Source organism: Pogona vitticeps, chromosome 11 (assembly GCF_051106095.1).
Source record: "Pogona vitticeps strain Pit_001003342236 chromosome 11, PviZW2.1, whole genome shotgun sequence".
NCBI classification, from domain to species: Eukaryota; Metazoa; Chordata; class Lepidosauria; order Squamata; family Agamidae; genus Pogona; species Pogona vitticeps.
Genome location: NC_135793.1, coordinates 18,640,680 through 18,653,437, shown reverse-complemented (window position 1 = coordinate 18,653,437; position 12,758 = coordinate 18,640,680). Strand labels below are relative to the sequence as shown.

Here is a 12,758-nt window from a genome sequence, read left to right as displayed (position 1 = left end):
GTGACTGTTTTCTTTGAAGACTTCATAGCTGGAAGAGAGGGAACCTTACCTGCAGGTTCATCTTCTGAATTAGGAGAAAGAAAGCTCTCACACTTAAATCACACAAGCTACAGTGGTGACAGAACCTTTTACTTGTTGATCTCCATACGAGATATACAAGCACACGTACACAAAAGCAGCAGCATAAGAAAACAAGTACTTGGAGGCTACGTATAGAAATAAGCAAATGCCAACTCCATCCACCCCCAGTTGTGTGTGTGTGTGTGTTTTAAATACTTCACTGCTCAACAGGGTATGCTAAAGCAGATTGCTTCTAGAGCTAATCTTAGCTGTTGAGATGAAGGAAGTGCATTACTTTATTTCCTGTTGGGAAAAGCAAAAGCCTCACCTGTCAAGGTAAACCCCCAAGAACCGTGCATGTTCTGTAACACACATATATAAAAAATTATATCCATGCCAAAGTATTACAAATTCCAGATCCTCTGTGAATTACACAAATTAAGCAAACCTTTCCATGCCTTTGCTTATTTTGTATAATTCTGATCACACAGAGGTAGATCAGATCCCCACAGAACACCCTGGCATTACATGCCCCTTCCCAACAATATAGCTTTGACGACTAGAAACTGGAGACACAATACAGCTGTAGCTGAATGTGTTTTTAACTGGTCTCAGTAGGAAAGGTGTGCCCCTCTTCACAATTCTCTCCTGCTGGGACCAATGCAACAATCTGAATTTGGATTAGCAGACAACATACTGTAGTGGTAAACCTTGTCTGTGCTATACCTCAAGATAACCTTAAATGGTCAAGGTTAAGATTCTTAGGATTCACTGATTCCGTATTGTGTGTTCAAGGCTTCTATGGTACAACTGTAGAACAGACAATGTTTCATGAACCAAAGACTCAAAATACTATTTACTGTATCAATGCTGCATTTTGAATACGCTGAAAACATTTCTATCCACCCACCCACCCCTCCCCACAACGTAACCCGTTTTTAAATATAAAACATGCTATTCTTTGCATGTCCAGAAATAAAAATCTATTTATTAATACCATATTTACACATAGTATTCTTCATACTGCTGTCTCCTTTCATTTCTCCCCCACCCCACTCCAAATTGGTTTTCAAAGAAGCAAAATAAAAAAAATTACGGGAGTCATCCCTTTTTAAAATGGTTGTGAAACTTCCCTTGGGGTGGATGCATTTCTACTATTACAAAACTAGTAAAATGTAAAGGAAACAAGCCATTTCCCCAAGAGATTTCATAAAACCAGTAACTGCAGTAATATTATCCAGACTTATACTACATATGTTTGGAGAGAACTCTTGACTTCAAAAGTTCTAACTCTTTTTTTTTTTCCTGATAAAAGTTTTAGAAATTAAAGGGGCAAATAAAACATTTTATTTTTTTTATTTTAAATCATCCTTCCCACAACAATAGGCAACTGCTGCGCTGTTTAATGGGACATTTCTCCTAACTCTGGGCATCCACAGAAGGAATTAACACCCCTTGAGCTTTATTTCTCCTGAGGCATGATTAGTTCGTAATGGCCAACTTGGCCATCTTGCTTTAACTGATCTAACAAGTCTTCTTTGCGCCTCTTTCTGCTGACCACTAGGTATCTATCGCGTCCCTGGCCGTGAGATTTGCTCTTAAGCCCATATTTCTGGGCTATGTGGTGGATCTGTTTACGCTCATCATTGGTGAGTTCTGTAGAGAAAGTCAGGTCAATCTTACTGTCCGAGAAGGCATAGTTCTGGATGATGCCCTCAATGTCTTTCTTGCTGATTTTTGACCCTCTTTCAACATCCAGGCCAAGGCCTTCCCTTTTGAACTGTTCCTTCACCGCAATCGGTTCCCGGATCCCTTCCCCACTTTTACCCAAGCCACCGCCTGTCCAGCCCATTTTCCGTAAAATCTGGTTCCCAATGTTGTCCTCCTTGATCTGCTGCTTCAATGCTTCCTCGGCAGAGCGGCCGCAGATCTCGTTTCTGGAGATGACATCTTCAATTGTGCCTTTTTTCAGATTGTTGACCACCGTTGGCTGCGTCTTCTTCAGAGCTTTGACCGCTTCCTCAGCCGCCACATGCTTAACGGTCTTCTTGACCCCAATCGCTTCGGCAATCAGCTCGTTTTCTAGCATCACCTTGCATTTCCACCGCATCCCGGTCATCCTCTCAAAGACGTACTCCACAGTCATCTTGTTGAACTGCGCTGTGTCATTCAGGGTGCACACCGGATTCATGGAATTCTCGTACACAACGAGGTCCTTTAAGTCCTTCTTTTTGGAGGGGTCCCGGGGGGCGCCCCCCACTTTCTGAACCTGGACTGCTTTAGCCGCTGCAGCATTGGACTGGGTCTTCTGGAGGATTTTCAGAGCCTCGTCCGCTGCTGCGTGCTTGCTGGTTTTCTTAGTGCCGTAGCCTTCTGCCAAGAAGTGATCCTGTAAGTAGACGCTGCAGCGCCAGAGGCGGTTGGGCATCAGGACGTATTTGTATTCGACTGTCATTTTATTGAAGGAAGCTGAATTGTTCAATATCCCAATAGCGTCGCTGGCGTTTTCGGTTAGGACGAAGTTTGTCCAGTGTTTCCCTGAACTGGAACCTTGCTGGGATTCTGAATTTGTCTGCCCTGGGGTACATTCTTTCATGGCAGCAATAAAATCATCCAGTTGCTTGAGGGCTGGTGGGAATTCAGTAGGAGACGTACCGCTTTCGCACAAGACTAAGTCCTCCCGGGTGGTGTTCTTGAACTTTCGCTGGGCCACTTTGACCTCCACAGGTTTCTGCAACAACATCACGGCCAGTTCCGTCGCCCGATCTCGCGATCCGTTTTTGCTGCCGGCGTACCCTGTGGTTAGATACACGTTCTGACACCTGACCTCACAAGCAAAGCCGTCTTTAAGGAGTTTCTTGTTCTTGGGCAGGTCGGCCGGGGAGAGTTCTTTTAAGGGAGAATAAATATATTCGGGGTTCGTCTTGCAAGCCTGGATGGACCGCGTCAAAAGATACGTGTAGTTAATTTTGTCTGGACCTCCGCTGGCATCGGGGCTGGCCAGATTCTTGCGGACGGCAGCAACAAGTTTGTTTATGAAACACTGCTTGGCTGTTATAACGGACTTGGGAAACGATTCGGAGGCAGCCTGGACGAGGGACGCCCCCCCGGAAACCGCTGCTCCACCACTGGCAGGAGTATCCTTGTTTTTGGGAACCGCCTTGGCTTCCGGCTGGCTGTTTCCATAGCCCAAGCCCACCAAGCTTGAAAACTGGCGGTCACCATCCTGTGTACTGAAGCTGCTGAAAACCCGATCCGCGTAGTTCTGGATCTGCTGGGTGGTGATCGTCTCGCCGGCGGTTTGCGCCTGGTCTTCCGAAGGCAGGTCCTTAGTTTTGTCCTGCGTGTTGCTGGCTACAAAATGGATGGGTTCGAAACGAGGCCTGACCCGAAATTTGGGGGGCTGTTTTCTTGGAGTGTCAAGGCCTGTGGAAGGCAAGAGATTTACAGGGTTAAGAGAGAACCTTAGGCTTTCAAAGACATTGGGTGACATGAGTGGGACTGCACACAAGTGAAGGAGCAATACAAATCACCAAGTGCCCTCCATGCTACATACTAACAAATTAGGTGCTCCCCAAGTCAATTTTAACTTAGTGCGATCTTTTTTCCAGGGCTGTCTTAAATGGGGAGTACTCAGTAGTGGGTTGTCATTCCCTTTTCCCCTGGGGCACACCAAACTATGGAGGGACAGGTTTACAGTGGTGCCTCGCTAGACGATGATAATCCATTCCACTGAAATCGCTGTTTAGCGAAATCATCATCTAGCGAAAAGCATTTCCCTATTGGAATGCATTGAAACCTGTTAAATGCATTCCAATGGGGAAGAATCGTCGTCTAGCGAAGATCGGCCATAGGAAAGCCGCTTTGCGAACCGCCGATCAGCTGTTTAAATAGCTGTCTTGCTAAACTTAGGTCCCGAAAACACCCGTTTTGCGAGCACGGAGGGAGCTGTCAAAATTGTTGTATAGCGAAAATTGGTTTGCGAAGCAGGGACCAAACATTGTCCAGCGAAATTCCCCCATAGGAATCACTGTTTTGCAAATCGCTACAGTGATCGCAAAAAGTCAATGTCTAGCGAAAAACTGCCATGTGGGGTAACTGTCTAGCGAGGCGCCACTGCATATCCCCACCTCTGGCCATGAAGGTTGGTGGTGGGCTAGTTCTTCTGTCTCAGCCTAGCCTCCCTTGCAGGGTTACTGGCGTTCCCTACAAGAGCAGGATAGAAACCGGGGCGCCTTGGGAAAAGGGCAGGATTTAAAATGACACCCGTACACACATACCTACAAAGGTCCTCTGAAGGCTATAAGACACAGCATGTGGTGCACATAGCACGTACCCCTATATCTTTTGCTGGCACTGCAACTCAGAGGGGCTGATAAGCAGAAATAAATTTAAAAAACTGCACAAGGTGAAGATCAGATTCTTTTCATTCCAGGCTGGGTAGCCGGACTAAGGGCCCCCAAACCGAGAATTGAATCTACCAGTTGCCACCCAGGAAATGATGGTAGGCAGAAGTAGATGCTTTACGTCCTATAGGAGAGGAGTAGATGTTTGGCTGTGGAGCAGGGCTGGGTTCAATTCTATGTATTCATTATTTATATCTATACCTCACTTTTCCTCCAGTGAGCTCAAGATAGTGTGCACGCTTCTCTTCTTCATTTTGGCCTCAAAACAACAGTCCTGAGAGATGCTGACTGGTTTGAGCTCACCCAGTGAACGCCATGGCTTGGGAAGGGGGATTAGAACTGGCGTTTCCGAGGAACCAGCTCAACACTCTTAACCACAGATCACATGCCACTGACCCAGAAGACATTTTGCTAACATACAAAGCAAAAGGCCTGCACAATGAGCAACGTTCTCTGAAAGCTCTTGGGAATCAGTTGGGACACTCAACCACCAACAGTGAGAACTCTGCAGTTCTTAAGGAAAAGTGCTGCTATGAGTGGATGGGAGGCGAGGGAAGTCTAGTTCCCCATAAGGTAGGGAACTGGGTTACTTGGAAGTCATTTAATAGTCTATGGCATGGAGGTGGCAGAACCAAAGTGAACCTAGGAAAGGGAGGTTTTCATGCCAACACAGTCCTGTGCAACTTCAGAGAACTTCACGCCTGTGTCGATGTACTCTCTGCCCTTCCACAAGTACTTGGTGTCAGTTGCCCCAATACTCTTGATGTTGGCCATCAACCATGGCTGTCTGCCGTCAAGTCAATTCTGAGTGATGGTGGTCCTTTCCATGGTTTCCTAGGGAGAAGGCCCTGAGAAGTGGTTTCCCATTGCCTTCCTCTGGGAGTGCCAGAAGCTGGCTCTTCCCCTAGGAGGCCCAGTGAGGAATTGAACTCCCAACCCTTGCATTCTGCCGAGAGAGAGCTAAACCACTAAACTATGGGTGAATATTATCTGATCTATGTATTAACTGAATGGTGGAGCTGCTGACACAACGAAAGACAGGCAGACAAGGAAGAAGATGACCCTAATCACAACACCACACCAACTCTCTTGGCAGGTTGCAAGCCAGACAGGCCATCTTGTGAATCGGAAACCGAGGAGTGGGTAACCGCACATGCCTCTGCCTATTATTTGGTTGCAAGACATCACCCGTTTTTTTTTTGCAACGGCTGTCACTCAAAGAGCCACCTCTGCGGTCAGCAGGAAGATTTGGGGGGGAGGCTGATACTCACTGCGAGTGGGAGAGTCATCCAACGGTGAATGGGGCCTCTTGGTTCCCTTGGCACTTGGCACCAACTCCAACGATGGCATCTCACCCACATCAATGCCTTGGGCCATCTGGAGGACTTTCTCCATAACTTGGGAGCCATACCTGTAGCCAAGAACAGGGAGCTTCAAATTGCAGGCTGCAATGACGAAAACCTCATAAGAACATAGAACGCTGCTTTAGAGTTGGAACACGGAGCCATCTAGCACAGCGGTGGCAGCAACTCTCCAGGGTTGAAGGGTGGATTCTTTCCTAGCTGTATTTAGGTAAAGGTTCCCCTTGACAATTTGTCCAGTCATGTCCGACTCTAGGGGGCGCTGCTCATCTCCGTTTCCAACCCACAGAGCTAGCGTTTTGTCCGAAGACAATTTTCCGTTGTCATGTGGCCAGTGCAACTAGACACGGAATGCCGTTACTTTCCCATTGAGGTGGTACCTATTTATCTACTCACATTTTGCATGCTTTTGAATGGCTAGGTTGGCGGGAGCTGGGACAAGCGATGGGAGCTTCCTCCGTTGCGTGGATTCGATCTTACGACTGCAGGTCTTCTGACCTTGCAGCCCAGAGGCTTCTGCAGTTTAACCCGCAGTGCCACCACATTCCCTTCAGGTGTATTTAGAGATCCTTATTATTTCCTGGTGATCTCCTATTCCAAGTACTGACCAGTCATGACCCTACTTAGCTTCCAAAAGCACTCAAGATTGACTGAGCTAATGGTATAAAGTCTGTCTTCTTTAATGACGTGTTTATGCCTCTGGCCTCTAAAGGAGAGCATCCTGCCAGATCTAGAAAGGCATCGGTTGCCCATCTTCTCCTAACAGGAGCAAAATAATACACAAGATGAAAGAATCTCAGCTTGGACAAGGTTAATTACAATTACAACTCCTGCAATTACCCAGCCCTAACGACCTTGCCCATCACCAACTACTTGATCTTTTCCACAAAAAGAAGGTGCTACTTAACATGCAATCTTATGCACTCACAACATATGCTCTGCCACTGGGCTATGGAGTTGCCATTCTATTAGGAAATGAGTGATCTCTAATGAAGAAATCTCAACGTGTTCAGCGAAATCAGAGGCTGGGGGAAAATTATTATTATTATTATTTTTTTGCAGACTACAATTCCTAGAGTCCCTATAGCCAACAGCTATCAGATCTGGCTGGTGAATGGGGCAGGCATTCTGAGTTTGATGTCAGAAACCTGGGAGTCTGCAAAAGAATTTTTCTCCAAACAGCCATGGAAATATGCTGTACATCTGCCTTATATGGAGTCAAAGGACTGGCCCACCTAGTCCCATATAATTTGCAGATGATGACTGGCAGCAGGCTTCCAGATTTTCACATGGAAGGTTTTTCTCCCACCCTTAGCCTGGGTGGATGGGGGGTGGGCAATACGGGAGGGTTTATTCCAAAGATCTTAACACCCAAGGATGGTCTTATAGGGCAATGGTCCCCAACCTTGGGCCTCTAGATGTTCTTGGACTTCAACTCCCAGAAATCCTGGCCAACACAAGTGGTGGTGAAGGCTTCTGGGAGTTGTAGTCCAAGAACATCTGGAGGCCCAAGGTTGGGGACAGGCTGTGTGTAGAAGTCCTTCTTTGATCTTCTTCCCATAATGCAGTGGTTCCCAACCTTGGGGCCCTCAGATCTTCTTGGACTGCAATTCCCAGGAGCCCTCACCACTCAGCTGTACTGGCCAGGATTTCTGAGAGTTGCAGTCCAGGAACGCCTAAGGGACCCAAGGTTGGGAACCACTCCACAGGGAATCCAATCAACTTACAGTCAATTAAAGCTACACAACAACCGCTTAATAATCAGCATAATAGTAATTAATTCCAGAAGTTCCAGAAAAACATCTACTTCTGCTTCATTGACTACGCAAAAGCCTTTGACTGTGTAGACCACAGCAAACTATGGCAAGTTCTTAAAGAAATGGGAGTGCCTGACTACCTTATCTACCTCCTGAGAAATCTATATCCGGGACAGGAAGCAACAGTTAGAACTGGATATGGAATAACTGATTGGTTCAAAATTGGGAAAGGAGTACGACAAGGCTGTATATTGTCCCCCAGCTTATTTAACTTATATGCAGAATACATCATGCGGAAGGCTGGACTGGAGGAATCCCAAACTGGAATTAAGAAGAAATATCAACAACCTCCGATATGCAGACGATACCACTCTGATGGCAGAAAGTGAGGAGGAATTAAAGAACCTTGTAATGAGAATGAATTTGACCAAACTCCAGGAGGCAGTGGAAGACAGGAGGGCCTGGCGTGTTCTAGTCCATGGGGTCACAAAGAGTTAGACACGACTAAACAACAACAAATAATTTAATTTAATTTGTTAAATAAAATACACTTCTCTCTTTGAACAAACACACTCCCAAACACACACACACACACACACACACACACACACACACAAAGAAGCTGGTGGATATTGTTCTCTGCAAATAAGTCGCTTTGGACATATGGTGCCCCAACAAGGTTTCGAAGGTGTGGAAGCTGTTCCGTTGGCCCCCACCCAACGGAACACCTTATGGAAAGGTGACTTTCCATGGCTGAGTGGGGATTTCAACCCAGGTCTTCTGAATCATAATCCAAGACTCTCTCCACTACCCCAGACTGGGTCGAGGTACACACAATCTCAAGATTCAGAGGCTTATTCCAGTTATGGAGGAAACAGGATGCTGGATTAGATCAGACTTTGGTCTGCTCCAGCGCAGCTGCACTTTGAATTAGCCCAGACTGCTTCTGAATTGCAACCCCACTGAAAGAATTCATGAGGGGTTGAGTGCATGGAACAGGTCCATGCATGGGCGTCTTCTTCACAAATATGCCAAAAATGCAGAAGTGGGACACGTAATTGGTGGCACTAGCTTGTGTGGTCTTGTGACTGGAAAAAAACTCTGATCTTTTCCAAACTCTGATCCTAAGCTTTGATTGGGATGGAGTGCGGGAAGCAAAAACTGATACATGCCTCCTTTTCCGAAGCAGGTTGGCATTTAGCTGGGCGCCCGGCTACCAACCATTCAAAGCAAGAAATGCCAAAAGCCCGAGTTGTTGGGCTATGAGGGTTTCCATCTGGAATTCTGGACTGCAGATAAATCCATTTTGTGCCAGAAAACCTGCACTTAGACAAGCATGCCACCATCCTGGCAAAGAAGGGGCAAAGTACAGCCCACTAGAGGTTGACCGACTGCAAGTCCCATCAGCCTCAGCCAGTGGGGAGGAATGTTGGGAGCACTTACCCAACCACCTCTGGATAGCTGCTCATGGCCCATTCTTGCTCAACGGGGTGGGAGTCTCATGTCCAGGCGTGCCGGCTGGGTGGCATCAGGGGGTGTGGCCAAGAAAATGGGCTCCTGATCACCCCTCAGACCCCTTTTCCTCCAGGCAGGGAAATGGGAGAAGGAATATCATATCCCCAACCTGCACTTGCAGGAAGAAGGTCACCCCGGCTGCAGAAGCCAGCGGCTGCTGCCCCAAAATGGGGAGTCAGAGGACACCCACAATTGGCTTCACGGGTCTCTCCTTGTCCCCATTCTGCCCAAAAAACAAAATAAAAACACACACACACACACAACACAAACAATATAAGCTAGTTGTTTTCAACCTTCAGCCCTTCAGTTGTTTGGGACTCCAGCGGCCAGACTCTCTTTTCTCTTGATCAGGATGGCGAGCGTTTCTGGGAGTTCCAGCTGACAACAGCTGAAGGACCAACGGTTGAAAACCCCCGGTATAAAAGCCCTTCCCCGTCACCCAAATTCATCAAACAGTGAGGAAGCGTTTCTTAAGCAGACGGCAATGTTTCTCTCCGGCCACACTGGAAGGGGTTGAAAATTCCACGCACATGTTCCTGCCCGTACAGAAAGCAACTCAATGGACAGAACCCAAGCACTAATCATGACAGGGTCCAGGATTAGAACCCAGGATCCACAGCCTTGACACAGAGACTGGCCTTCCCAGTGATTGTCCCCAGCAGACAAGTCTTCACAAAGAGGTTAAGCAGTAATCAATGACTTACTAAATAAATCTACTGGCCAGGTTTCCTTCCAGTAGCTGAATAGGAAGTGGATTTCCCCAGCCATCGTTGTAATGCAACCTATTCTGAAGGAGCAGTTAAGAGCCAGTAAGTTTACAAAAGACCGATGCTTGGCAAAAAGCTGCCTGCCTGTTGGGGCTCTCTTTAGGGGGCAAAGAGAAAGAGGACTGTCATGAGTTCAAAACGTGCCATCACAGCACAACGGCTGCTCAAACCACAGCTCATACTTTCCATGCACAAAGTTCCAGATTCGATTTCTGCCCTTTCGTTTTTCAAAGGACTGAGGAGCCTCTAAGCAAGGCAAAAAGCTCTCCTTCGCCTCCCGAAAACCCTTGGGCAGCCACCGCTGGGCCAGCAGAGGATCCTAGAGGGCTAGGCAGGGAAGATCGCCTGGCGTGGTTTAGTCCAGTGGTTCTTAACCTTTGTTACTCAGGTGTTTTTGAACTGCAACTCCCAGAAACCCCAGCCAGCAGAGCTGATGGTGAAGGCTTCTGGGAGTTGCAGTCCAAAAACATCTGAATAACAAAGGTTAAGAACCACTGGTTTAGTCCACTTCTTGTGTCCGTCACGCACCTTGCACCCACTCACTTCCTGCTGAAATGGCAACACTTGGGGGGGACATCAGTGGCTCTCTCAACAGATAACTCACCTAATGAGTTTCAGACTAGAACTCCCATAATCCCCAGCTAAAAGGACCCCAAAGTCAGGGATCAGAGGTAGGGAAGCCCTGAAGGTACCAGATCTGCAAGGAGTAAGTGAGATCTTTGGGGTTTCCCCTCCCTTTTTTTTTCCAGAATACATTACATACTTACACCTCACCTATTCTAAGTCCCGAAGTATTTTATTTTATTGTAAGCCTCCTTCGGTCCTCTTGAGGAAACAGCCAGAGTATAAATCTTTTAAATGCACAGTAAATAAATATTTTGTAAAGGCTCCTACCCTTCTGCGTTGTTTGCACGACAACATCAGCCCATGCCCAAGAAGCAGGCCTTGCCTGCCCTTCGCCCTTCCGCAACCCGACACCTTTCAAGATCTTTGGAATACAGGTTCCATCCACAGCTCTGGGCTGTGCTGAGTGATGGGTGTTGTAGTGCAAACCTTCCAAGCATCCCAGATGGCAGAAGGCTGCATACACAGAGGCTAACCCGGGGGGGGGGGGGGCAGGTGGGAATGGGGGGGGGTGTAGAACAGAACAGACATATAAATACAAGTTGTGGCCTGATGATGCCTAAGCAATCCCAAACATTGGACCTGGGACCTTTCCATGGGGGAAAGGATTTAGAGAACATCCTCCCTTCCTGTTTAAAAAGAGCAGAAAGCAAAAGGTAAATATTTTTCCAAATAAGCTTGGACTGTTATTCCAAAGGTGTGTTTGGGTTTGTTTAAAAAACAACAACTAGAGGCTCTGAATGCTACCTGCAATTGTTTTGTGGTCTGGTCTCCCTGCCCGTTAGGATAACAGTAGAGTAACTTCTATAAACCAGGCTGTAAATCATTCTTCCAAAGGGTAGCAATTTGGCCCTAACAGAGCTCTGTGCCACTCTGAAGCCTGACGCCTTTTGCCCAGTCTCTGGAGTGCCAAGGAGGGGCTCTTTTGCCACCCATACCTGAGCGAGTGAGCGAGTCCTAAAGCGCCAGAAGAGGCTTTTTCTCTCCTTCTTCCTAAGGTTTTGCTCCTCGCAGGGTGTCCACATTTCAAAGCGTTTCCCACCACCCAAGAGAAAACCGACGATAGGCAAGGAGGGAAAAGGGAAAAGAGCCGCAGATCCGGGGAGGATCTGGAAAGGCCACGAAGCAATGAATGGGGAGGCCCTTAAAGGTACTGTACACGTGTGTGCGTGTGAGCAGGGGGTCCCGAGGTGCAGCTGTGCGCAGCCCGGGCTTCCCTCTCGTGCAGCCATCGGATCCTGGTGGCTGGCATCCCGGAGCAAGTCCTCCCCCGAGTAGACCCATGGGAACCGGAGGGGGGGCACCGGGGGAGTCGAGGTTCCACCGCTTCAAGGGGCCTGGCTCTCCCCGCCCCTGGGTGACGGCCCTCGAGAGAAGATCGAGGTAGGATCAGGCCCCTCGAGGCGGGGTTCCGCCAGCCCCCCCGTCGACCCGGAGGCTCACGCGTGGACGGGGGAGGGGGTGTTTCTTGCGGGTCGGGGGGGGAAGCGACAGGAAGATGCGGCCCCTCCTCTCAACCCCCCCTCCCTCCCCTCCCCTCCCCCTCCCCCTTACCTGCATCCCATGAAGACATGGTTGGTCCAGACGTGCGAGAGGGCCAGGAGTTGTCGGAAGGCGGCTTCCCCCGGGTAGCCCGCCCGGTTGCGGAGCAGGAACTGCCGGCGGAGCGCCCAGTGCCGGTCGCTCTCTTGCGGCTCCCGCCACGGCTCCACGTCGGGCTCCTCGGGAGGAGGAGGAAGAAGAGGCGGCGGTAGGGGCTCCGGTTGGGAAAGGGAGGAGGAAGAGGAGGAAGAGGAAGGCGGCGGCGGGGGAGGCGGAGGCGGAGGAGGCGGAGGCGGATGCGGGGACAAGAAATCCCCTCCGGGCAGCGTCCACCCTCCGCCGGCCATGGGCTGAGCCGGGCCGGGCCGGCCTGCGCCGAGGAGGCCAACCACCGGTCCCGGGGCGACGGAGGGAGAGGCCGGGCCGGGGCGAGGAAGGGAAGAGGAGCGGTTGACGCGCGGGCACGGGGGCCGCCGCCTCCTCCTTCCCCCTTTCCCGCGACGTTCACACGTGCAGCCGCCGGGCCCCCCTCCTCTCTCTCGCGCGCGCCGCTCCCGGCCTCGCTACAATGTAACCTTTTTTCTCTCCCCCTCCCCCCTCCCCCCGGTGTTACACGCCGGTCACGTGGGCGGAATGGAACGTCCGAGGCGCGCGAGATCTCCCGAAAGGCCCGGCAGCGCGTCGGCAGCGCCCCCTGGCGGTCAGGAGGACTCGCGCGGCGGCGGC

At 49.4% G+C, this 12,758-nt stretch overlaps 1 protein-coding gene across 1 annotated transcript; it reads right to left on the bottom strand.

Moving 5' to 3' along the window:
- Positions 1 to 108: 108 nt before the first annotated feature.
- NKRF (NFKB repressing factor) lies at positions 109 to 12,508 on the bottom strand. Its single transcript, XM_020813874.3, has 3 exons — positions 12,045 to 12,508; positions 5,738 to 5,877; positions 109 to 3,486 (listed from the first exon to the last, which is right to left on the bottom strand). The coding sequence occupies exons 1-3, from the start codon at positions 12,377 to 12,379 to the stop codon at positions 1,523 to 1,525; spliced, it is 2,439 nt and encodes an 812-aa protein (XP_020669533.3). The 5' UTR covers positions 12,380 to 12,508; the 3' UTR covers positions 109 to 1,522.
- Positions 12,509 to 12,758: the final 250 nt, after the last annotated feature.